Source organism: Ornithorhynchus anatinus, chromosome 16 (genome assembly GCF_004115215.2).
Source record: "Ornithorhynchus anatinus isolate Pmale09 chromosome 16, mOrnAna1.pri.v4, whole genome shotgun sequence".
In the NCBI taxonomy this organism is placed as follows: domain Eukaryota; kingdom Metazoa; phylum Chordata; class Mammalia; order Monotremata; family Ornithorhynchidae; genus Ornithorhynchus; species Ornithorhynchus anatinus.
The window spans coordinates 8,623,515-8,651,032 of record NC_041743.1 but is presented as its reverse complement, the minus strand read 5'-3'; the positions used below and the strand labels follow the sequence as shown (position 1 = coordinate 8,651,032).

The 27,518-nt window shown below is 39.1% G+C and overlaps 2 protein-coding genes across 7 annotated transcripts in view; one reads left to right on the top strand and one right to left on the bottom strand.

Moving 5' to 3' along the window:
* RALGPS2 (Ral GEF with PH domain and SH3 binding motif 2) overlaps positions 1 to 27,518 on the bottom strand; it is a 137,006-nt gene that overhangs the window by 41,998 nt on the left and 67,490 nt on the right. The window lies entirely within an intron of this gene.
* Positions 9 to 27,254, top strand: ANGPTL1 (angiopoietin like 1). Its single transcript, XM_001515782.6, has 5 exons — positions 9 to 348; positions 12,818 to 13,677; positions 23,352 to 23,545; positions 24,875 to 25,145; positions 26,221 to 27,254. The coding sequence occupies exons 2-5, from the start codon at positions 12,855 to 12,857 to the stop codon at positions 26,406 to 26,408; spliced, it is 1,476 nt and encodes a 491-aa protein (XP_001515832.1). The 5' UTR covers positions 9 to 348; positions 12,818 to 12,854; the 3' UTR covers positions 26,409 to 27,254.

Sequence of the window (27,518 nt, the reverse complement as noted above, 5' to 3'; positions counted from 1 at the left end):
AAGAGAGTGAGTAAGAACTGACCAAGAGCACTGAATACACAATCCAGTTCAGCTGTAGCTAGTTGCTGCACTTCTGCATGTGCCAGACACTGTCACAATACTTTCTCTGCTGGAATTTTTGAAAAAAAAAACCAACTGGAACTTCAACTATAGTACTAAAGTGATATCGGTGGGTTATTCTAATTCAATTAAGCTCTGTGGAAAAGCTTATCTATTTAGCATACCTCGGATTCAACAGTCCAAGTCAAAAATGCCGTTGCTACAGAGAACAAACAGCTTCAGTGGGAATTCATAAAAACAAAAAAAGCCGCAAGTATATTTCGGATTTTCTCTATTTGAAGGAACAAGGTATGTCTTAAGTATTTTTAATTTTTTTTTCAAGTGAATACTATGCCTGTACATATATGATTAACTATTTGAGTGCAGACCTAATACGATTATGTGCTTGAGTTAGCTATAATTCATCAAGGCATTTTCAAGATAAAAGCTCAAAATGAGGACTGTCATAATTTTCTTTCTCTGTTCTAAAAATCTCCTCACATTTTCCTCTGTGAAGACATGGCAGTATGGTCTGATCTAAAATATACCACACTGTGTTCCTTCCTTGGCACACGGCAAGTGTACATAAACTCATGGCAAAGGAAACTATATTGAGGGCAAAAGATGCTATGGAATTCCAGGCATAATGTTTCTGCTTTAATAAAACAAAACGATAAAGGGATTCTTTAAATGAGTAAAGTACTTGTAGGCTTTTCATCAGTGTTCAGCCCCCAGTGGTGTACCAGCTGGATCTTTTCTATTTTTGGATAGGAAAAAAAGAAATCTACACCACTATAGCAGTTTCTAAAACTGAAAAAAAAATCCACTTGCAAAATATTGGCCAGCTGCAAACTAAATCAATACAGTAGTCAGACAAAAAATGAGGCAATGTCAAATCAGGTTAACTCCAAGAGACATGGCTCATCTTCCCTAGGTAGTAGTTGTATGCTGATTGCCATCCTGAACATACTCAGTAAACTGTGATTTTCCTCTATGCAACACCACACCGTAAAATTCTGATGTTAAGATGAACAATATATAGTAATAAACAAATGTACTCCAAGACAAATGCACTGCTTCCGAGTCATTATCTGTAACTGTAGAATATCTGAATATTAAACAAAAAAGCCAACAAATATTTTCTTGGCAATCAAATGCAAGGCTAAATTTAGAGTTCTATTTTTCTCTAAAGAACACAATTTTCTTCAAGGCAAGTACCATTAAAGGTTCAATTAATGGTCTAGTTTCAAAGGAAACCATAATTTTAAGATGGCTGTCAAACGAATTACAAATGTCTGGAGCTGGGAAAAAAAAGGAATATAAAGAAGACTAGGGACTCATGGCAAACTGACTGATTCTGAAACAAGTTAAAGTGGGAGAAAAATTTTGAGATCAGATAGCAATAACAGAGTAAAAAAGATCCATGAATGCTCAATAATATAATCTGGTTTCACTTCTTTACCAGATATCAATCTGGTATTCTAATTGCCAAACAAAACATCCAAAAATGGAAGAGTATTGGTATATTGGGCAGTGACTACTGTAAGATTGCAGTACTATTACATGTGAATTATTACCTCAAAGGACCTTTGTTCAATTTCTTTGTAAAAGATTAATTTCTTAGTGGAAAGAGAAATTTTGCAATTCTGAAATATTTATATGCATAACAAATGCTCTTCCATTTCTGAAAAATGTAATAATCTATGGACCACTAAAGCCTTATGCATTCGGCGGTGAACATATTTGCTCTATGTCAACATTTTGGACCTCAGAAATTAGATTCTCAACTGGGATTCAAAAGCTGTAACACTTCCAAACTGAAAGTAGCCCTCTAAGAAGAAAAGATCAGTGAATACGTTTCCTTAGATTTTAATCTGGTTTTCATTTCCACTCCATTAACAAATCTAAATTTTCCTAAATTGATCAAATAGCAAGTGCCTATACATTTTATATAGTGGCTTCCCAAGGAATTCTGTTGAACTCCTGAACAAAACAGTGTTTCCAATATTGTGATCTAGAAGTCTGCACAAACCCAGATTTGGCCTGGAGATCCTCCAAAACTGTGGACTAGAATTCAGTTAAATCCTTGGGATCCAAACCCTGAGGCAAGGTAGGGCTGACACAGTAATCCACTGGGACAACTACTAAAGTGCAAGAACACCATAAGTGTGTGCCCAGGTCCCTTGGAGGGGAGGCCCAATACCACTTCGAATTATCCTTATGTCCATTTTCAGTTCAGACCCGCATTAGTCAGCGATATGGATTCTAGGGCTCCACTCAGGAAGGCTGAAATTTAATTTAGGTCAACTGAGTCAGACTAACCTTGAGGGCAGGGTACGTGCCTACCAACTCTGCTGTATTGTACTCTTCCAGGCACTCAGTTCAGTGCTCTGCACACAGTAAGTGCTCAATAAAGATCATTGTTTGATTATTACAGTAATAATGGTTTTTGTTAAGCACTTACTATGTATGTGTCAAGCATTGTTCTAAAAGCTGGGGTAGATACAAGTTAATCAGGTTGGTTACAGTCTCTGTCCCTCATGGGGCTCACTGTCTTAATCCCCATTTTACAAATGAGGTAACAAGCACAGAGAAGTTAAGTGACTTGTCCAAGGTCACACAGCAGACAAGCGGCAAGAAATGGGATTAGAACCCAGGTCTTCTGATTCCCAGGCCCAGGCTCCTTCCACTAGGCCATGCTACTTCTCACTAGGACATACAACTGAAGCTACTTTCTCCCCCAACTTCGCCTCACCTGGGCGTCCCTTACTGCTCCAGTGAAAAAGACCAATTTTGGTCCCTCGCTGATGCAGCTCTTCTCCAAGCAAGAAAGGTATCAGGAAGCTTTGCTCTCGCTGAACAAAAAAGGACATTAAGACTATTTAAATCCATCCTAAAGATTTAAGATTGTATTGCACTTAAGCTATCCCGGACAGGGAAACTTATCCTCTGCTTAAAGATCTAATAACCTCCCTCAAGAACAATCCCATAGACAACTGCTATTAGAAAGTTATTCCTAATCTAAGCACTGTTCTGACTGCTGTGATTTAAACTGCTCAAGTTTTACTCTCTGTGATCATTCAAGTAGTAAGTAATTGAAGGAAAGAAGTTGTAAATTATTTCCTTTGTAAAAAATCTGCATCGGTACTGTTCGTCAGGAAAAAAAAATAGCAATGTAACAATGAAATTATTTTGAAAAAGTCAGAAAAGATGTGCAATTAACCTTAATAAGTACCCTGTAACTTCTTTATTACATTTTTCTGGAGCCTAGGAAAATTCCTTAATCTACAAAATAAAAAAGGTTTATAGCTACCCTAGATTAATAGTCCCAAGACTTAAAATTGAACATATGTGGAAAAATACTGAATGAGCGATATTTTAGAAAATTTACCTGTAAAATTGTTTTTAGCCACTTTTACTATTCAAATTTTTTAGGTCAAAAGGAAAGAGCATAGCTAGTCGCAAATACAAGAACTGTGATTTTCTGTTCTGCTTAAAGTGTTAGTGAGGTCATTGTTTTTGCAAAGGGAAAGAATCTGAATTTAGGATTAGGCAGCTAAACTTAAAATTATATTTATAAAATAAACTGCATAAGAACTGAAACAACTGACTTTTTCCATCAAAGCACTTGGTTAATTTAACTCAGATACAGGAAATATTATCCCTTGTTCTTTTGTATGGCTGCAACAGTGATTTATCACAGTGCAAGGCCTTTTATTAACCGCAAGTACTCTAAGTGAACGACAGTATTGCAGCTTTTATATGTCTATTTTTGGTTCTATTTTGTTTTAATTTGGATTAGAACTCTGACATTTCTGCAAACTTCCATGGCAACCCAGAATGCTCCATCACAACTATAGTTCTGGATGGAAATTAGCTTAGCAGAGCAATAAAATCCCTGTATGAGATGAATACAAGCTGCCCATAAAAATATATTTGTTTTGGGGTGCCATGACATTGAGAAGCTTTCTTCTTTTGGTCTACTCATTCATGGTGGACAATTTAAATTTAATTCAATCACCTGGGAGAATAAAATTTCTGCTTTGTTACTGCAAGGAAAACTGAAAATTACAGTCCCGACAAAACTGACTAGCTGACATATTTTTATTGTAATGTGTTCATTTAACTCATGGGGTGGGCAAAATCTAGTCCAACAACTAAGTGGCAGAAGGAGCGGGTCTTTCTGCCTTTGGGTATCTCATCCAAACCCTGTGAGGAGGCAGCCAGGTCCCTGTGGTCCCGGTGAAGTTTGCTGATTGCATCCTTGGCAGGTTTGGAGACGGTCAGCAGCTCCCACAGGCAGAGGTAAACAGGTTGCTGCTTCTGTCGCCTAAACCTCCCTTTATCTTCCCCGTTCTCTCTTCCCACTTTGCTCTTTACTAGGAGGAACTAGTGCCCAGGCCCCAGTAGGCTCCTGAAGCTGGACAAATGAGCTTCTAGCAGAAACAGTTTCTCATCCCTGGTGTCGCTGCAAAGTTAAAGTTTTTACTCTCTTACATCAAAAGGACAGTATTCTTTAATCAGACCTCCCCCAAGCAGACACTGCACTCCACCCTTATTCAGCATCTACCCAAATGCTGGACTGTGGCCAAGTGTTGTGCCCTCCAATGTATTATTTTGAGCATCAAAAGCCCTACCTCGTGCTGTTTTGCCGATGGTGTAGGAGACCTGAGTCCACTGGGAGGCTCAATGGACAACTTGGGCTATGAGAACTATTCCTAGTTTTGAAGACCCTGGCCTGAGGCGGGGGGGACTGGGTCTTCAAAACTATTCACTCTGTTGAAGTTTGTTCATATATCACATTCACCTGCATGCAGCTCATTTCCAAATTTGGACTTCAAGCTGCATGAGCAGTGGCTATCTCCTGTTCTCTAAAGTGTCTCCTTGGCACCCAAATGTTGATTCTTATAATTACTAGTAAACCCATTTCTCCAGGATTCGGGTTCCCTGGAAGGTACCTGCTTTGACCGCTGGCTGCCACTTTCTGGGACCACCCCGACCCCCAAGAACAGCTCAATCAAATTATCCCATTTCCCCTAGGATTCCCAAGCTTGGACTGGGCCAGATCTTGCAGGGAAAGTGGAGGCTGGAGCACATCCCTGGCAGACTAGGATATAGCTAAGTTGTCATGGAGTTCACAGTCTCTGGCCAGGTAGCTGGGCTGACTTGGCTGCATCTCAAGCCATCAGAGCCAGAATGCATACTTTGCTGCCAGCCAGCGATCAAAGCGCGTTCCTTCCAGGGAAGCCAAATCCTGGATAAATGGGTTTAATATTAATTATAAGAATCACATTTGGGGGCCAAGGGGACACAGGAGATAGCCACCGCCCATGCAGCTCGAAGTCTAAATTTGGAAATGCTCTGCATGCAGGTGAATGTTACATGTGGAACGAGCTTTTAACAGAGTGAATCAAGTCACGGGCTTATGTTCAGAACTTAGAATTGAGTCAAGCTTAGAAAGCTAATATGAAGACCTAAAATAAACCCAGCCCAAACCTCCAAACTCTATTGGTCTTCATTTTTCTAAGGACCTACTAGATCATTTTTCCTTAACCATACCTCAATCAACCGATTCAAATATATTTTTAAGTACTACCAAATGTCTATTTAAACACAATAGTAAATTCTGCCATTTTTGACTATAATTTATTTCTACTCATTTTTTTTCACAATATCAAGCATTAAAATTTTCATTTTGATAGCTAACTCTAAAGATACTCAAAGATCAAATTCATCTTACTGACTGGTGAGCTTTGTGCAACTGATCCCAAACAACAATAATAATAATAATGGTATTTATTAAGCACTTACTATGTGCCAAGCACTGATCTAAGCTCTGGGCCCATACAAGCTAAGCAGGTTATCCCGCCTAAGACATTCCTCATTTTACCAAGGAGGGAACTGAGGCGCAGAGAGGTTAAGTGGCTTGCCCAAGGCCACACAGCAGACAAGTGGCAGAGCCAGAATTAGAACTCATGACCTCTGACTCCCAAGCCAATGTTCTTTCCACTAAGCAGCCCCTCATAAAAATAGATCTTTATATTGCTAGTTTTGCATCTATGCAATTTACTTTTAAAACCAAAAATGATGACATTTAGAACATATTTGGTTCAGACAAGTCTCACCCAATATGAAGTTGGGACTTCATATTCACTTAACCCCCAACTAGTTCTGTTTCCATCCCATTCTGTCAGTAGTTCTAAGGACCTCCTTTGCTTAGTCTGTTAACTCCCTTGGGTAGGAATTGGGTCTAATAATTCTGTTGTACTATACTCCACCAAGTGCACAGTAGAATGCTGCACACACAGTAAATGTTTGATAAAGATCACTGATTGATTCCCTTCTTCCCACCCACTCAGCAAGTCCTTCTACTCTCCAAGTACAACTTAGCAGCCCATCACACTCATTTGCCCTGTACACAGCTACTTAAGTTTCCCTCACCTACCTGCCTCATTTACTATCGAAACAACAATCCACAATGCCAATTTTGCTAATAACAAGATCTCTCAATAATGTCTTTGTTGGCATTTGAAGGGGAACCACTTGAATTTCATCATTTTAGGCAGTTTAGACTGATTTTTGCGTATTGATGTCCACATAGCACCCTAAGAAATGGTAGCCTCTGGCTATGCACTTTTTTCAGCTGCCCTTTAAAGGTAGACAAATTAAGCTTTCTGTAATTATTTCCCAGATTCATTTCAAAGTTGCTGATTTTTGAAAAATCTGGACAGCTTCCTTTCAGGATTATTTTTTCCCCCCCAATTCTTCCAACATGAAACACACCATTTTCTCCTGCATCTCATTCAGAGATTAAGAAACCAAGCCTGGTGCTCTGTGTGAGAGGAGCTGATGCTGCTCTTCTTTGGAGTTTCTGCTGTGGAGGGGAAGGGAAGGTGGTCTGCATGCAAAGTAGTCCCCGGGGACACAGCCAATTCAGAAAAGCAGCAGCATAGGAAGGAAGAAGGCCTAAACTGTCTTTCTCCTGTTGCTAACATATTAACTGAAGACCAACACAAATTGCTTCCTTTCGGCCAACAAGTTGATATCTGAGACACTACTTAAAATTACTTTGGCCTACACCAGGAAGAAGTGACTGATATAAGCTATGACCGATAAAATGACCTGTAGGGAGAAAAAGTCAAAACGGCATGGCCTAGTGGAAGGAGTATGGGCCTGGGAATCAGAGGACTTGGGTTCTATTCCCGGCTCTGCCGCTTGCCTCTTGTGTCATCTTGAGCAAATCACTTAACTTTGCTGTGCCTCAGTTTCCTCAACTGCAAAATGAGGATTCAGTATCTTTTTTCCCTCCTCAGACTATAAGCCCAATGTAGGTTAGGGACTGTGTGTAAACTAATTAGCTTGCATCTACCCCAGCCCTTAGTACAGTGCCTGGCACAATGTAAGTTCTTAACAATCTTTTTTTTAATAGGGTTTTGTAGGAAGAGAACAATTTTAGGGGATGACTAAATAGTGATTCTATTCAAAATATTCCTTAGCCACCTATGCAGAATTAAAGAAGTAAAAAATTTAGAAAACAGTTTACTGCATTAAAGGAAGAGGGGATAGTCTAATGCTCAGTTTTATTTTATCACTCCAAGTTACTTGCTCCTCCCTCAAAATTTCCATTAAACCACAGGGAAAACATCTTGAGAGAATAATTGTCATAACTGGTAAATATGGTTCAGTTCTCTATTTTTAGTCACCATGTTCACTTCATTCTTAAACGTAAAAGCTAAGATTGTGGTATTTTTTCCATAAAAACCCGCAATCAATTCTGCCAAAGTGTTCTCAGGACTCATTTAAGATTACCATAATTTTGTTTTGTTGTTTTTAAAATGGTATTAGCTAAGCACATACTACGTGCCAGGCACTGTACTAAGTTAGCTACAAGCTTATCAGGTTTAAGAGAATCTATGTCCCACAAGGGGCTCACAGTCTTTCTTCTCATTTTACATCTGAGGCCCAAAGAAGTTAAGTGACTTGTCGCGGTCTTACATAAACAGGCAGAGGAGTCGGGATCGGTACCCAGGCCCTTCTGATGACCAGATCTGTGCCCTATTCACTAGACCACACTGCTTCTCATGGCCTAGTGGCCAATCTCCCTTCCACAGTATTCATATTTTGATAAACGGGCAATGTTTCCATTATTGAGGGCTGGCTCCTCAAACTCAGTAAATCCAAATCATCCTACCTCCCAACAACCCTATCTCCTACAACACCACTACCACTGTCCCTGTGATCCAAGCCTGCAAGCTAGGTGTCATCCTCGTCTTTTCAAAGTCACTCTAATCTCATAGAGGTAGACTACTGGTCCTTGTGGGAAGCGATCATTTCTACAACTCTCAGTGAATTATATTTTCCCAAGCTTTTAGACTAGTGCTCTGCACACAGTAAGTGCTCAATAGATACAGCTGATTGATAGCGAATCTCCTGCTGAAACATGCATATTTTTCCCTCAAAAACAACTTGCCGGTTTGCCTGTCTTCTTCACTCATTCAGTAACTATTCTGGTTTATGTGCTCACCATAACACAGTTATATCAGTCCCCCAACTGGTCCATCTGCCTCCAAATCTCTTGCTGCTCAGGCCATACTACATGTTGCTGTGTGGACCATCTTCCTGAATGTCACTCAGAACAAGCCTCTCTTCTCCTCAAAAATTTCCCTCTGCATCAAAGACTCAACCCTGGCTTCTAGGATCTTCACCGGCTCACTTCACTTATCTGCTCTCCTCACAGGCTACTTCCCTGCTCCTGTCTTACCTTCCTTCTTTGTCATGATGTCCATTCCTCTGCCAAATCCACCTGACAGCAACCCTCCTCACCTTCAAAAGTCTCTTCAAATCCCATCTTCTCCAACAATCCTTCCCCAACTAATCAATGAAATTACAAATCTTCTCACTCGGCTGCCTCTCGCACTTATGTAGATATGCATATTTGAATGAATGTTTCAGTTTATTTTGATTCTGCTGCTTGTAAATATTTCTGTATCTCTTCCTCCTGTTAAGAATTTAAGTTCCTTGTTTGTGGACAGGGAAAATCTCTTGTTCTCCTTCTACTTCCCAAATCCTCAGTATAGTGCACTGCATTCAATTGATGCTCAATAATAATGGAAATAATAATTAGAAGCAGCCTGGCCTAGTGGAAAGAGCACACGCTTGGGAGCCAGAGGATCTGGGTTCTAATCCCAACTCTGCCACTTGTTTGCTGTGTGGCTTTGGGCAAGTCATTTAACTTCTCTATGCCTCAGTTACCTCATCTGTAAAATGGTATTTAAGACTCTGAGTTCCATATGGGACATGGACCGTATCCAACCTGATTAGCTTCTATCTAACCCAGAATTTAGTACAGTGCTTGGCACGTAAGTACTTAAATACCAGAAAAAAAATCATTCCTATTATTTTTTTTCCTAAAGTCTCAGGATCAAGGCTTGAACATCGTTCAGAAGGAGCATGGCATAGTGGATACAGCACAGGCCTGGGAGTCAGAAGGTCAGGGGTTCAAATTTCTGCTCTGCCACATGTCTGCTGCGAGACCTTGGACAAGTCACTTTACTTCTCTGTCCCTCAGTTACCTCATCTGTAAAATGGGGATCGAGACTGTGAGCCGCACATGGGACAGGGACGGTGTCCAACCCAATTTGCTTCTATCCACCCCAGGGCTTACTGCAGTGCCTGGAACACAGTAAGCAGTTAAATACCACAATTATCATTACTATTATTATCCTCAGTGGGAGACTCCAAGAAATCAATTAATGGTATTTATTGAGTGCTTACTGTGGGTAGCACTATATATGTGGGAAGAGAACACAGCAAAGTTGATAAATATGTTCCCTGCCCAGTTAGTTTTCAGTGCAGAAGGGGAGTCAGACATTAAAATGCATTACAGAAATGTACATAAGTGCTGGGAGGTTGAAGGTGGGGTGAATATCAAGTGCTTAAAGGCTACAGATTCCAGTGTGTAGGTGATGCAGAAAGGAGAGAGAACTGGGGGAATGAGGGCTTTAAAAGGGGAAGGCCACTTGGAGAAGTGATTTAAGAAAGGCTTAGAAGGTGGGAAGAGTGACAGTCTGTCATATATATAGGAGAAGGAAATTCCAGGCCAGAGGGAGGATGTGATCAAGGGGTTGGTGGTGAGACAGATGACACTGTTTTATAGACTGGTGTTAAAAGGAGCAAAATGTGTCACAGACACCATATTCCCTAAATATAACCAAATACTTCTCCCAGGTGGTTTTCTATTGATAATTATGTTGAGGTTAGCACCAAGGAAATGGAAGCATCAAATGCTTATTTAAATCTTGGCTTTCATTTCAATCCCCACTCTCAGGGAGAGAAAAAGCCAGAACCAAGTAATTATAAATACCACCTTTCTCCACTGAATAATGCCTCCTGTAGCACACCACAATCCCTTTACAAGTAAAATCTCCTGGGTAGACAAATCTTTTACTATACCAGAGTTCAGAGAGGACTCTGAAATTTCAGTCTGTTGAGCTCAGGCTGGATCAGGTGTAGTCCCGAGATTGTCGGCCATTCGAGGCTCTGTGACTCTCAGGCAGAAATGTTCTAGGCCAGGGTGTGACAAACTGCCCAAAGTCCAGGTTGTCACCACTTCCTCTAGTGATGGAAGTGCATTATTATTGTTATTAAGTACCACTAAATGCTGAGCAATATACTGAGCACTGTGGAAAATAAAAAATGAACTGTGCAGTGCTAAGCGAGGGATCCTGTTCTCCACTGCTTGTAATGGAAATGGCAAATCTTAGTCTAAGGAGACCAGAGATCCTATTTTAAGGCAGGAACAACCACACTTTACAGGTTTTGTCTTACCAGCTGACAAGTCTGAGAAGAAATCCTTTAAGGGACACACTTTTTCCTGGGGTGGTGGATCAGAATCCAAGGGTCAGGGTGGTGTTGGCAGAAACTGCTGTTACCACAGCTGAAGAAGTGGAAGGCCCAGCATAGCTAGGGAACCATCCTCTGAGCATGCCAGGAAAACTTCTTACTGGTCTGGATTGGTCAATTTGGTCAAAGTTGAGTGTCACGGCTTCTGCCGCTTGATAATTCATAAAAAGAAGAGAAGGTAAATCATTGTTTACCCTACCCACCCAACTGCCCCTATCTCTGTAAGCTCTTCGTGGGTGGGTATCGTGTCTACCAACTTTGTTGTACTGTAGTTTCCCAAGAGCAAAGCACAGTGCTCAGCACACAGTAAGCATTCAACAAATACCATTGATTGATTCCTTTTTCCTCTCTTTGCACCTTTGGTTCCAACCCACTGAGGTCCCATCCCCAATCCACTCTGAACTCATAAAATCCTGGCCACTTACTTGTGTCCCAGTTTGGGCATCTGTTCTTAGCTTCAAGCAGATGCTGATGATAATAATTATGGGATTTGTTAAGCGCTTACTATGTGCCAAGCACTGTTCTAAGCACTGGGGTTGAGACAAGGGAATCAGGTTGTCCCACGTGGGGCTCGCACTTAATCCCCATTTTCCAGATGAGGTAACAGGCACAGAAGTGAAGTGGCTTGCCCAAGGTCACGCAGCTGACTAGTGGTGGAGCTGGGATTACAGCTCACGTCCTCTGACTGCCAAGCCCGTGCTCTTTCCACTAAGCCACGCTGCTTCTCTGATAACCATAGCAATCTAGGAAAAAAAGTATTCCTCACAGTTGCTCTCTAGCAGCCTGCTAGATTGGGAAGAAACAGTTTCCACATCTGTAAACCAAGGAGTAAAAACCTGCTCTCCCTCTTACTTGACCAGTGAGCCCCAGGTGGGTCATGGGCTGTGTCCAACCTTATTACCTAGTATTTACCCCAGAGTTTAGTACAATGCTTTGTACCTAGTAAGCACTTAAATACAACAATCATTACTAATCTTAATTTAACCTGTTCCTGGGGAGATGGGCAGAGGAAAGACAGCTCTGAAGCTCTCACTGGGGTTTCTCAGCACCACAAGTGACACAGTTAGGGGACCCTTCCATCCACAGCAGGAACAGATGGTTGGAAGCAGTGAGGGAAGGCTCTCAGCTGATGACCAAAGGTTGAAGATGCCCAGAAAACAACACATTTTTAAAACATTTGATATGGACGTGCTTGCCAAAACCATGGAAAACTCTGCTGACCTAAACCACACACACAGATTGTTCACATCTGGTTTTCCCCTCTGTGAAGATTTTGAAGGAAAAAAACGGGTAATACTTATTATAGTTCAGAAAGGAGATGCTCACATGGACTCATAACTAAACCTGCTCTTTTGCGCATTCCTCGCTAACTCTTCTAATTTAGCTGACAGGACCCATGTCATCTGCCAAGAAAGGCTGACCATTCTGGGCATCTGCCAGAGAACTATCACTGAAAGACTGGCTAGTATCAATGCTTAGCAATAAACACAAGATGACTAGTTAAAAAAAAGTTGCATATGCTTGATACTAGGAAGGATTCTATTTCTGGAGTTATTTTAATTATTCAGTGGCTTAGTAAATAATAGATGATGCCGATACATTTTAGCACAGGAGACCTAATTAAAATGTTACACCATTAAGAAGAGTGGCTAATGGGAAGCAGTATTTTCTGAAGCCTAATTCTAAAAGGTAATTTCAGACCTATTGCGAGTTTTATGTTAGTTGTTCTTTCATAAGGTAATTTTAGGCTGACTGAAGTCTGCAGTTGTATCTATATCCACTAAACAGTAATTTTTTTCTAACCTACGTTTGATGTCAATGACCTTAAATTGGATTTATATTAATTATTTTTACTTTCTTTTCCTTTACTGATTAGTTTTCAAAAAGACATCACAGCACATCCTCCTACCAAAATGAAGGCTTTTATCTGGACTCCAGGTGTGCTTTTCTTCCTTCTAATGCCTATTGGACAATGCACAGGAGGACAGTCCAAAAGCAGTAAAATAACCCAGAGGAGGTACCCTCGTTCGGCAGATGGTAGAGAGGAAGGGAAGAAATGTGGTTACACATTCCTGGTTCCTGAACAAAAAATAACAGGGCCAATTTGTGTCAACACCAGAGGGCAAGATGCAGGCAACATTAAAGACATGATCACGAGGATGGACATAGAGAACCTGAAGGATGTACTCTCCAAACAGAAGCGGGAGATAGATATCTTGCAGTTGGTGGTAGACGTAGATGGAAATATTGTGAATGAGGTAAAGCTGCTGAGAAAAGAAAGCCGTAACATGAACTCCCGAGTCACTCAACTCTATATGCAACTCTTGCATGAGATTATCCGTAAGAGGGATAATTCGCTTGAGCTTTCCCAACTGGAAAACAAAATCCTCAATGTCACAACAGAAATGTTGAAGATGGCAACAAGGTACAGGGAGCTAGAAGTGAAATATGCATCTCTGACTGAACTTGTAAATAACCAGTCTGTGATGATCACTTTGTTGGAGGAGCAGTGCTTGAGGATATTTTCCCGACAGGACACCCACGTGTCTCCTCCTCTTGTTCAGGTGGTGCCACAGCACATTCCTAACAGTCAGCAATATACTCCTGGTCTGCTGGGAGGTAATGAGATACAGAGAGACCCAGGATATCCCAGGGATCCAAGGCCACCACCTGATCCAGCAACTTCTCCTACCAAGAGTCCTTTCAAGATAACCCCAGTAACTTTCATCAACGAAGGTGAGTTTGTTACCGCCTAAAAATGGAAATGGACACAGTAAAGAAGTTTCCTGGTTCAGGTGGCAGAGGAGGAGGGAGCTGTAGCAGCAGGGGCACTGGAACAGCAGGAGAAAGCTTGCCTGGGGCAGTTTTCCTTATCTCCAGTGCCCCCCTGCCATTCCTTCCCCAAGATCTCCTGGGGCCCATGCTTCCTTGGGTCCTTCTGCTGCCCCTAGGATGAAGAAGAAGTGATGATGAGGAAGACGGTGATTAGATGCAAACTTCTGCATGCACAGGAGTTTCAGGGAGCCACTGTCCCTGCTACTCTAACCTGACAGTTGAAATACAACTGACATGTCTGAAATACAAAAAAACATCAAACCGCTTCCACAGCGATCGTAGCAGAGACGACTGCTGGTTTAATTCTTATGGGAGATCGGCTTAAAACATGGGTGTTTAGTTCAGCCTTGAACAGGGCATGAAAACAGGCTGTGGGATGTGATATAAATTTGGGCTATTTACTTTTATACAGACCTTTTTAGATTGGGAGCCTCCAGAGAGAGAAGAACTATGTCTAATTCCCACTCATGTATTCTTTCCCAGTGCTTAGTACAGGGCTCTGTCCAGAGTAAGCACTTAAAAAATACTATTACTACCTTTCCTCAAAATGGACCAAAATAGACCAAAATTCCCATCCAGGTGTGCTGGCAGCTCTATTCTATTGTCCTCATCTTTGCTGAGGCTCTAAAGACAATCTTGAGGCTTATGAGGGGTTCTGCAGAGTGTGGGGAGCAGGACAAGAAATGACGGGGGGTGGGAAAACATAAAATAAAGGCTTCTACGCAAACGCACTGACATCAAAGTATCATATCAGGCTTGAAAATGAAAGTAGAGGTACACCACTTAATCAAAAATTCTACCATATATTGGCCAGCTATGCGTTTTCTGGCTTCTAATGCTAATGCTCTGCTTGGAGACATCTCTACAAGCCCAGAAGTATATGTGTCAGTTTCATGCCACTTCATGTGAGGTGAGGCTGAGGGGAGGAGGGCCGCAGGGAAGTACAGAAAATGATGGAAGAGTTTCAAGACTATGCTATGTGAACCAGGGTATACCGGGAGATGTGGACTTCCAAAGTTGTATAGTAAAATGTGAGCCAGGAATTTTGGGATTATGAAATTTCCCAAAACTGTAGCCCAAGGGAGCAACAGTGGCAAAGTCTGCAGGCTGAGATCATTGATGTTTGATATTAAAGCAAAAATTTTAAATTTATTTTTCTTTTTAATAAAGCCATGGATAGAGATGCTCACTAAGAAAACTTAGTTCAACTTAAAAATTACACACACACACACACACACACACACACACACACACACACAGAGGACTCCAGCAGCTAAAAGTATTACTTTCAAAAGGCCTATATCAAAGATCCTCCTTTTTCCAATAATTTTAGACTTGGAACCCATTTCTGGCATCTTAGCTCTAGGAATCACAGCCAAGTTCAATTTTTAATTTATTCCACATAAATGTGAAGCACTGCAATATCCAAGAATGTCTGATCAGAAGGACAAGCAAAGAAAAGAGGTCCCAGAGAAATTCTTTGGTAAAATTTAAATCTTTAAAAGCTACAATAAAAATTGAATTTAGTCTTTTCCTTTCATCACACAAGAATCAATCCCAGCCATTTGCTTTTCTGTTGCTTGTAAATATAGTCTAAAGATAATAATGTATTGAATAGTAGTACAAAAATATGACATATATAAAACAAGAATAAACTTTTTAAGGATCATTAATGATAACTCCTGGTTTTAATGTAAAAATCACTTGCAGACCAATTCACAAGAGCAGAGAAAGACATAAAACCAACCACAATAAATTCTAGCAGGCTAACCTTTAATAAAAAAAATAGTGGGTTAGATTGCATAATGAATTTTTTTTTAAACTACTAGAACACCACAGAGGCAAAGTTCTAACAGATTTTTCTTTTTAGTGCCCTGAAATTGGCATGGTTGATTGAACTTGGAGAGTTTTTTAAATTATAGTTGGAGTAGAAGATAGCACTTTGTGGGTGGGAATGACATTTCATACCAAACTACATTTCTTAAGTTAAATGCAAGAGGTGAAATGAAAAGGAACAAAATCCATAAATTAGCAAGTGCCTAATAGGAAATTTGCTTTTCTTTTTATTGTTCATTTTTAAATGTACAAACATATTTTTAAATAGCACCTTTCCCTATAAGCACTCCATTATGAAGAATTATATAGTAAGCAATATCAAAAGCACCAGGAAACCAAGAAATGATTCCAATGAATCATACCAGTCTTGTTAAAAAGGATCTTTTTTAATAGTATCACAACAGGTGAAAAAACTAATTTTCTTTAAAATTCTTTACATGGCAAAAGAAAAAACAATCCCCCCAAAACTATGGAAGTTCCTTGGTTCTCCTGCAGCAAAAAGTACACATTTTAGAATAATTTTCCCAGTTTGAATTTCCTCTTTCACTTGAAAATTTTTTGCCATTCTCCTTACAATTTTTCAGAGTGTACAGGTCAAACAAACTAAATTAGTGAAATTGTAATAAAGTGTTCATAGTAGTTTACTCCAAAATTCTACACTTAACAACAAGTGTCTGACATATTTTAATCCATGCCACCTTTCCAGATGTGTTAACTTTTCTTAATGGCTTAAAATTATCTTTAAAATATGCATTTTTTAAGAAAAAAGTGAGGGAATTTGTATATGGTACCTATGTATTTATGTCCCAATACTTAATTTAAATTTCCAATCTTCATTCTAATAAATTCATGTTTCAATAAATAAAAACCATTGAATTAAACTATAGATGACTGGTTTCCAAAAAGATGTAAAAACACTCAGAAATACATAATTTTAAGTCTGCCATAAAAGCAAACTGCAGAAATTTACAAGTAAATTTCCTAGTAAACTGGAGTTCTGAGTTCTCTTTGTAGTTCACTGCCATACAGAGTAGACACTGAATTTTATTTATGTTTTTAAATACTGATACTGTCAATGGGCATCTTCAGATGAGATATGGCATTTTCAAATGAGATACGGCATCTTTCTAACAAGAGTTTATTTAAGTGAATGTTTACTGGATGGCCAAAAATTCTCAGATGTTAATTGTTATTTAAATAGCGTGGCCTAGTGGAAAGATCATAAAACTGGGAGCCTGGGTTCTAGTCATAGGTCTGCCACTTGCCTGTGTGATGTTGGGCACATCATTTCACCTCTGTGTGCCTGAGCTTCTTCATCTGTAAAATGGAGATAAAGTACCTCTTTTTCCTTTCTCATAGACTGGGAACTCTGTGTGGGACAGTGATTGAATCCCACCTGATTAACTTATATCTACCCAAGTAAGCATTTATATTATTTGGCATAACCAATGAAATATAATTAGTGAAAAGAACTATATTATTTCTTACCCATTCAGAGATAGCCAGAAGACTTCCCTGGGCAAGTACAGTGGCCCACAGAGGAAGGGGGAAGATAGCAGTGAGAGCGGGAGTTCCTGGGGGGAGTTAGAGAGAAGAGGGAAAGGAAGGTGAAAGGGGGAGAGAGGGAAGAAGAAAGAGAAGAAGAGGGAAGGAGGTACGGGGAGAATGTGAGTGAGACTGAGAGGTGGTCAAAGACAGGAAGATAGAGACAGCTTGGAGAGTGATGAAAAAGACACAGATTCTCAGAGATTGGTAGTCATAAACAGGGAGAAACACTGAGATACAAAAACAGGAGAGAAATCACAGAGCATGTGCGTGCGCGCGCTCTCTCTCTCTCTCTCTCTCTCTCACTCACACACACACACACACACACAGAGTATCTTAGACAACAGTAGTCATAGATACACGGGACGCTTCCAAACCCCAACCTTGGTTTTTGTTCCTTACTGATGGGGCTGTTGCTTCTACTAGACTGCATATTTAGCACAAGGGAACAGCATGCAAAGTTGGCTCCACAACATTAAAGAAAAAGGGCAGCAGCAACAGTCCCTTCAGTCCAGAGCAGGAGTAAGGAGCCTGGGGAACATGTGCAACACGTTTTGCTTTCTAGTCCCTGCTGCAGTTGGCTAGTGGGTCACTTGGTAGAATGTCTCATGCAGTCCTCCAGTTTGACATGTTTGCATTAAGTAGATAAGTGAGGCTTCGGTTAAGAAATATGAACCACCATCTATGTCTCTAGACACTAAAAGTGTTCAACAGCTTCATTCTTTGGGAGAATGGGAAAAGCTATAAAAAGGAGAGCGGTATACGTGATCATCTATCATATACTGAAAGAAACACACCTACATTTCTACTTCCTTTCCAACCTGGCTGTCTTGATAAATCCCCTGTTTGATAAGTGTTAAAATCAAAGAGTGTATTTTCAAAGAGATGGGGAGACATGAAAATACACCCCATTCTGTAGGCAGTGTCTACCCATAAAGTTAAATATTTTACTTATACTGCCCTGGAAGTGTTGTTTCTGCTAAGTATATTTTCCGTGACAGCACGCTTTAGGGGCTGCCTAACACAAGTATTTCATAAAACATCCAACAGCTGATTTTTAGTAAACCACTTTTGGAAGCTTTGGTCTAGCAAGTAGTCATGAATGCTCAACCAAAGTAAGAACCTTTGTTCAATCCCACTTATCCAAAATTTGGAAACTAATATATCGTGTAGATGCTCAAATCACCCAAACAAAATTTTCTCTAAAGTACACTCTCTTCAGAAAAACTAAGGAATACTTAAATCCTATAATCCATGGATAAAATCAATTCACCAGAACTATTTTAAATGTTTAACATTTATGAGAAAGAAATGTTTGCTACGTGGGTTGCCAAAAAAGGTAAACTCATACACCCAAGGATGCAAAGGATTTGGCGAATTCATGAAGGAAAAATTTGATGAGGAAACTTGGGAAACATAGGAGATATTTTTCTTTTATGGGAAATGTAAAAAGTTGTTTATAAGAGGACACATTGATTTGAAACAGAATAAAAGTGCATTTGTAAAAGTAATCTTGATTATAATCAGGGACCTGACATTACTGTCCAGACTCAGCAAATGAGAAAACAATGAGCACTAGTGAGTAATTTTCCCATATGCTTTAGTTTGACTTTTCAGCTAATTTACCTTAGGGCTTTTCAAACTGAGCCAGTCAGTCTAACAGATGGGAAAATTATAAATAGACAAGTTAGTATAAAAGAAGCTTCAGAATTTCTTGGAATTTAAAGAGGGAAAACTGAAGAAAAATTGAAATTTGAATAGGCACTAGAATCATATCAACCTAGAGCCAGATACTAAAAAGATTGTGTCAATATGGGACATCCAGTAACAAATTACCTATCCAAAGGGAATAGGCTACAAATAATGCACTAAAAATGTTTTATTTGATCTCAGAGCCTTCATTTCCTTAAGAAGACTAAAAGCCAAGCCTTTAATGTTTTACATATTTTAACCTCATGGCTTTCAACTGTCCTATTTCCGTTGATGCAAAAACTTATTTTGACCTAATTCAAACGTCATTACCTTCTAATCAGACAAAGAATAGAATATTTTCTAATAAAAGATAAAAGTTTGAAATAAAAGACATAGTATTTAGTTGACAAGGAAGATTAGCAGAATTCTTTAAGGAAAACAAATCCGAGAATCTTTTTCTGCTGGACTATATATTGAAATGCTATCAGGTCACCATTCTGGGACCACTCGATTACCAAATCACACAGTTTCAGACAGGCGAGGCATATCTGAACAGGGAGGATGGGGGACAGTACACTTTCCCTTCCATTCCCTACAAAGAGCAGCCTGGACATATGGGCCATATTGGTGGTGGTGAACATGGTTGGAATTTTATAATCTTACTGCTTCCTGCAGCAAGCAAAAGATGAGAAGTCATGTTATGTCTTAAGTGACTTCTATGGGCTAAGCACCCAGGTTGATATAGAAGTAGGATCAGACATCGTCAAATCAATTAATGGGAATTATTGGGTATTTACTTGTACAGGGCACTGTACTGAGCAATTGGGAGAGTAGACCTTGAGGAGCAGTAACAGCCTAGGGGAAAGAGCACAGGCCTGGAAGTCAGTGGACCTGTGTTCTAATTCCTGCTCTGCTAGTTGTCTGCTGTGTAACCTTGGGGAAGTCACTTAATTTAAATTGTATTCTCCCGAGTACTTAGTACAGTGCTTTACTCACAATAGGTGCTCAATCAATACAATTGAATGAATTTAATTTCCCTGTGCCTCAGTTTCATCGTCTGTAAAATGGGGATTTAATGCCTGTTCTCCAACTTAGACTCATATGAGAGAGGGGCTGTGTCCAACCTGGGTAACTTAGACCTATCCCAGTGCTTAGAATAGTACTTGATACATAGTAAAGAGCTTAATAAATACCATAAAAATCATACAAAAGAGTTGAGAGGAACGATCCCTGCACATAATGAGTTTACAAGGGCATAAGCTAAGAGATTGGGATGGTGTTTCACAGAGAGGTAAAGGACATGCCCAAAGGCACAGTAAGTAGTAGGTCAGTGAGAGAGCTGGGCTTCGAATCCAGGTCCACTGACTTCCAGACCCTTGCTTCACCCAGCAAGCCATGCCACATCCCCAGATCCTGTGTGAGCTTTACACCAAATGACTGCCATTAAAGATTCTGTGGGTACGCAAGAAATGGAGCACTCTTTGGACAACTTCCTATTACCTTGGGTGCCAAAGGCACGAAAGCCCACTGTTTCTAATGTTTCCCACATTACAAGGCTTCTTTCACTAGTCCATAAATAGTTGGGTGTTGAATCATATTGCACCCTGAAGCTGGTCAACTTCTTTAGATTTTCAGATTCAAGCAGATTATAAGAATATCAGCAGTGGGATAGAACCCCAAATTGTTTTTTCTGCAAAATTAAGTAATAACACTAAGCCTGCTGAGATCTCCTGCAGACAAAAGGATCTGCGTGGCTATTACATTATTAAGAATGAGAAGCAGTGTGACCTGGTGGATAGAGCATGGGCCTGGGAGTCAGAAGGACCTGGGTTCTAGTCCCAACTCTACCACTTGTCTGCTGTGTGACCTTGGGCAAGTCACTTCACTATGCCTCATTTACCTCATCTGTAAAATGGCCATTAAGACTGTGAGCACCATGTGGGAAACAGTGTCCAACCTCATTAGCTTTTATCTACCCCATGGTTTAGAACAGTGCCTGGCACACAGTAAGTGCTTAACAAATTCCATTTTAAAAAAAACAAAAACAAAAAACAAACAACAGTTCTCTAAATTTACTCATTACTGTAGCTTCTTTGAACAAAGGACCTCAAATGTGGATCCTTAAGGTTTATTTTTTTAAATGCCTGAATTTATTGATACATTGTCAACAGGGAATGTGTCTACCAACTCTGTTGCATTGTACTCTCCCAAGCACTTTGTATACTGTTCTGCACACAGTTAAGCACTACAATAAACACCACTGACTGATATAAGGAACACAGTTAATTTATACAACTCGCCACCAATACCTGGTTTTAGTTTCTCCTCCTAAAAATACATTTTTATGTTCTGGTAGGGGAGTCAAGAAAACTACAAATTTGTTAAATTCTAGTTCTACATTAGGTAATTTTTTTTGCAGTTACAAGCACAATACAGCTACCTGTAAATCAGTGCAATGTAAATACTATTGAAAGAAAGAAATTCCATAGATTATAAAAAATCCTAGGTAAGACTTTCAAGTTACTAGCTCAGCAGCTGAGTGGAAAATGATAAAACAATCATTCTATTTGTCAAGATTTTGTGTGTATCACCACAAACACTTTACATAACCTATGGACACTCAAAAGTTAACTGAAAAAAAAATGTTTTTAAATGGCCTTGTTCCAAAGATACGCAGCACAAAAAAATTCCAAATTCTATGGTCAAATTATGCTCATAACTGACAACTTCAGAGGGCTCCAGTAATTAAAAGAATATATTTTTATGTGTCAACAGTGTAGCTGTTGTTGACTAGAGCATTTTAGGACCTTTTCGGAAAGTTCGCGGTGGTGGCTGGGGAGCACAGATCACAACTCAGATTTACAATAAATAGCTGGCAAAACACAACATTTAAAAAAACCACATAACCACTTCTCTCAATTAGGAAAAGACTAGATAGAAAAGGATCTGAGTGGTCATTCTGTTATCTAACAAAATTTACATTTTTATGTGGTGTGGCCATAAGGAGTAAATTGGCCTTATTTAAAAATAGGTTTCTCTGGAGAAGTTAGAGAAGAACTAAATGTGTCTCAGACCCAGTTATAACCAGGAGTTGTTAAAATTTAAAGAAATAAAATGTTTGAAATATTGTTTAAAATGAGAATACTGTCCCTATTGGTAGTTGATTTGTTTCCCATAAGACACAATCAGTTTTTGACTGCATTAAAAATCACCATGTGCCCTAGCCAACAGATCACCCTAGGAGAAGATGGCTCACATTCACTTACTGATTAACATTCTGAAAGTATTTCGAGTGTTACAAAATGAACACAACCATGAAGTTCTCTCCACAAACTAGGAGCCAACCTTGATCTAGATGAGGGAGAGAATTTAGAATGGAGGTTTGTAGACTTAGAACACGAAAATACGCCTTGACTTCTTGGGTGACAATGGAAGTAACTGGCCTACAAGCTATGGGTAGGAATGTGGAAATATCTCCCACCAGGTTTTGCATTTTGAATATAAGGATGTGCTCTTGAAGGGTAAACCCTGAATCTGGCATATACCCTCATTTTTCTCACACTTTAGCATGCTATCGTCCAAAGTCAAGGAGAGGTGCTGACAACAGGGGGCTAACAGCCCACTCCATACTATCAAGCTGGTATAAAAGCTCCCTTTGGGCAGGAAATGTGTGTGTTTATTGTCACACTGTAATCTCCCAAGTAGTCAGTACAGTGCTTTGCACACAGAAAGTGCCCAATAACTATGGCTGACTGATGTTAATTTGGCAAAACAGTTTACAGTGAAAGATGATTTTGCTCACCTCACTCCAGAACTACTGGTCCACTTCCAAATATGCCTATTCTAGGAAAGGAATACTTCCAGAATTGAAATATGGCTAAATAGTTAAGATGGATGAAATGCATATTGTAAAACTGGGTAGGACAGACTTTTGGTATAATTTTAAAAATGCTGCTAAAAAAATCATAGGTTCAAATGTAAGTGACTCAGTCTTCCCTATCCATTTCAAGAAGTATTTATTCACTACCAAAGGGGAGAACGTAAGCTAGAGTGTAAGGACGTTGTGGGCAGGGAATGTGTCTGTTATACTGTACTCTCCCAAGCACTTAGTACAGCGCTCTGACCACAGTAAATGCTCAAAAAATATGACTGACTGACACAGAGCTCCCCAAAAATGTTCTCTGAATATAGCACATTTTAATCATAGTCTGTTAATCAAACAAGCATGCTGACAATAGGTTCCTAGCAGGATCTTGGAAATGGGAATAGAGGTATAAGACTACAAAAAAAATTTCATCCTGCATGTAACAATATCCACTAAAGTTAGGTTTGCCTTGAATGTTTTACCCTGAAAGTAATTTCCAAACATACATACACACACACATCCCCCTAAAGACAAATACCTTCACAGAAACCGGGTTATTTATTTTTCAAAAAGCAATGACATCATTTGTAATTTTTCAAATTACAGCTTTCCGTAACCTACCCTTTTCAAACCACAGGGCCATTCAAAGACTGCCAGCAAGCCAAAGATGCTGGGCACTCCAGCAGTGGAATTTATATGATCAAACCTGAAAACAGTCATGGACCAATACAGTTATGGTGTGAGAACAGCCTGGACCCTGGGGGCTGGGCAGTTATTCAAAAGAGGGCAGATGGCTCAGTCAACTTCTTCAGAAACTGGGAAAACTACAAGGTAAATTGGCACCTTATAATTTTACAGGAGGCAAAAGAAAACTCCTGGGATACTGACCATTCTGTACCACAGCTGAAGTGTAATGATTTCTTAATATAATTGCTTATTTCCTCCACCAGTTACTTTCTGTGGAATTTGCACGTGACAGTGGGTTACATTACATTATGCCCAACTTTTAATGGACTAACCAAAACTCAAGCCTAACATTTACAGAAAAAGTTAATGACGGATAAAAGCGCCTCTATGACAGCACACAAAACCTGCTTTCCTTGCTTAAAGTTCACATTTACTGCACCACTACAGACAACAAATATTCCCATTCTGAAAAGAGTAACTTGGTCTTCATTGCTTGGTACTTCAACATTTTCTTCAATTACACTTCTTTTTCTGCACAGTGTATATAACAGGATTTTCCAGAATTTTTTTTTTTAAACTAACAAACTTGTGGTCTTTGAGGTCAGAGAATTATAAACACAAGTGGTTAAAACCACTAATCTAAACAATAATTGCCATGACGAGAGAAAAGTGGATTTGGAGACAAGAGTGCTATTTTTCTGACAACAGAAACTAATATAAAACATATGAAACCCTATAAGTATTCTAGACCTTGCAGGATTTCAAAAAAGCTGTAATGGCAATTGCTGAGTTACTTAAATAGGGCTGGCTTTCTCTGTCAAAATCAGAAATTTCAGAATTGGAAACATGAATACCTTCTTTTAAAATGCTCATCTCTGCTAGATGCTGCTTCTAATATTTTAATATTTCTATAAAAGTAGCAAATTAAATTTTGTCATTTAAGATGATGGGTTAATAACCCGCAAGACGATGATATAGAAGGAAAGTAGATTTAATTTTTTTCTAATTAACGCACGGTGACCTGAGATTTGATAAACTTGATCAATCATATTTATTGAGCATTTACTGTGGGCAGAGTACTGTACTAAGTGCTTGGGAGAATACTATATAACAGAATTGGTACAGGCAACATGTGTCTTTTAGATGTAAATCTAAAACTAACATCAACAGGTATCAATTTGGAGGACTAGGCACATTTTTGATTAATGTTCTGAACAAAATTCATGTTATCTTTATAACATGGCCTTGCTGGTAAATTATGGGGCCATTTCAAAAATTATCGTCACCTCCAAAAAAGTAACTTGGGTCTTTCACAAAAATCAAAATGACAGATTAATATTTGGCCTTTTACAAACGCTATTATAGCTGTGATTTTACAGCTTCTTTTATCTAATCTAGTTATTCCATGGAACTAAGAAAAAGCCAATTGTTACCAATTCTGATTCTTTTTCATATAAATCTACTCTTTTACAGAAAGGATTTGGAAACATCGATGGAGAGTACTGGCTGGGACTGGAAAATATCTATATGCTCACTAATCAAGATAATTACCGGCTGTTGATTGAGTTAGAAGACTGGAGTGATAAGAAAGTCTATGCAGAATACAGCAGCTTTCGCCTTGAGCCTGAAAGTGAATTCTATAGACTACGATTGGGAACTTATCAGGGAAATGCAGGGGATTCCATGATGTGGCACAATGGAAAACAATTCACGACACTGGACAGAGATAAAGACATGTATACAGGTAAGAGATGATGCTAAAAGAATCATACGGATGAAAAGTGGACTAGCACAATTCCTCATTTTTACAAGCTAATTTAAAATGAAACTGAATACTCTGTACAATAAAAGCCAGAAGGTTGTTTCAAAAGAGAGCTGCAGATCTAGCCTTGATTTACTTTTTAGAAAGTGAGTGTTCAAACTCATCCATTTAACAATATAATATTAATAGTATTAAGTGCCTGTGTATCACCATACTATGCATTTAGGAGTGTACAGTAAAAAGACACAGCCCTGTCCTCAAGGAGCTTACAATCTTATGGACTTTGTCCAGACATATTCACCAGTATCTTGTTAAACCCAAACATGTATATAATTTTGGGGTTGCTTTTCCCAGGATGCTAATTTAATTCAATCACCAATGAGAGCAAGGGCCCAAAAATGACTACAGCATACTATAATCCAATCAAATGTATTTATTGAGTGGTTACTGTGAACGAGGCCACCAACTATACAAGCAAAGCTCCTTTAATTTTGGCTAATTGTTGTGCCACGTGTGCTCACTTTGTCTCAAAATATTCGTTTTTCTCCCAAGAAACACTCCCTATTTTATGAATTTTATAGAGATTTATAGCACCACATATTTAAAGTTCCTGTCTGTCAGTCACATATAATAATTATGGTGTTTAAGTGCTTCCTATGTGCCAGGCACTGTCCTAAAAGCTGGGGTGGATACAAGCAAATTGGATTGACCACAGTCCCTGTTCCATGTGGGGCTCACATTCCATGTGAGGCTCCCAGTTTCAATCTCCATTTTACAGGTGAGGTGACTGAGGCACAGAGAAGTGAACTGATTTGCCCAAAGTCACACAGCAGACATGTGGCAGAGCCAGAATTCGAGCCATGACCTATTGATTCCCATTTCCAGGCTCTATCCACTATACCAGGCTGCTTCTACTCCCCCAAGCTTAGACACATCACAAATAATTCCTAAGCATAATCACACTGCTCCAAGCCAAAACTCTGTGCATAAAAGAGCATCTTTTTTTTTTTAATAAAAAAAGATGTTTTCAGTTGGTGTTTTCATTTTTCCTCCAAAGGAAACTGCGCTCACTTTCATAAAGGAGGTTGGTGGTACAATGCCTGTGCACATTCAAACCTGAATGGAGTGTGGTACAGAGGAGGCCATTACAGAAGCAAGCACCAGGATGGAATATTTTGGGCTGAATACAGAGGAGGTTCGTACTCCCTGAGAGCAGTTAAGATGATGATCAGACCTATTGAATGAACAAAAGTCCCCTAGCTGATCAAAAATAAAACTTAATTCTTCAATTCCCAAGTTCAATGTTAACTGTAAAAATCTTATTTTGCACAGTATTCCCCTGCACTTGCAAGGCTTCAAGTGTTTTTTTAAAATTATTTTTACTGTGATACAATATTTTTTAAAATATACAGCTTTTTATAGCTCAAGAATGAGTGTGGTTTCTAATATACAGAAAGTGGATATTTGAAATTTGTCCAAAGAATGGCTAAGAGTCCTCAAAACAGAGAGTTTTCTAAAATGTTAATTATTTACCTTATTATAAAACTCTCATTTGTTTTACATTAGAGAAAAACTAAATACAAGTTAATAGACTACTTAATGACTTACTGAAACCTTAAGAAGAAAGCTAATTTTCAGGGTGGGAGATAAAGTTCTCCAGAAATTCACGCATGAGTTTCCTAAACTTTGGACAAGAAATTGGAGGGATACTCTAGTTTTGCCAATATAAATACATTTTTGCATCAATAAAATGTAATGTTATTCCAACTGAGATTGTTGCTTTCACATGCTTAAATTAGGATTTTGGACAAGGCCATTCTGCATTTTAATTTTCTGCAAAAGCACCTAAGTGAATATTTTCTTAATTAAATGATAAATTAAGAATGCAGTTTATGATTTAAAATTTTATAGGAATATGCACGAGAAAATTCCTCAATGTTGATATCTTTAATAGAACTGTTTGTGGCCTACACAAACAGCTGATGGTGTGGAAGGCACGCTGATGAATAGCAAAGATTCTTCTGAAAACTGTGTAACGTTCCATATGTAATCAGTATACGATGGTTATAAATAAAAAGGCTGAGTATTTAGTGAGCTGCAGCTTTATTACACACCAGTACTTTTTATCTTTTTCAAACTAACAACCCCAATTTCTGTGAAATGCAAACATTTCCCCATCAATACACTTTTGTCAACTGAAGTTTAGTTACAAGATACTGGAGCAGTATCTTTGGCCAGAAGCAGGACAGCTCACATCATCAATGTCAAGCAGGGTAATTCACATCATTGATGGCAAATTAGAAAGCTGTTTTAATACAATTCAGTGCCCCAGAACAAGAGTTATTATAACTGCAT

Bases quoted from the DNA above. Each gene is read 5' to 3' on its own strand.
- ANGPTL1 (XM_001515782.6), top strand. From the start codon at position 12,855: ATGAAGGCTTTTATCTGGACTCCAGGTGTGCTTTTCTTCCTTCTAATG. The intron at 13,678-23,351 runs GTGAGTTTGTTA...TTCAAACCACAG, and splicing joins AGTAACTTTCATCAACGAAG to GGCCATTCAAAGACTGCCAG. The intron at 25,146-26,220 runs GTAAGAGATGAT...TTTCCTCCAAAG, and splicing joins AGATAAAGACATGTATACAG to GAAACTGCGCTCACTTTCAT.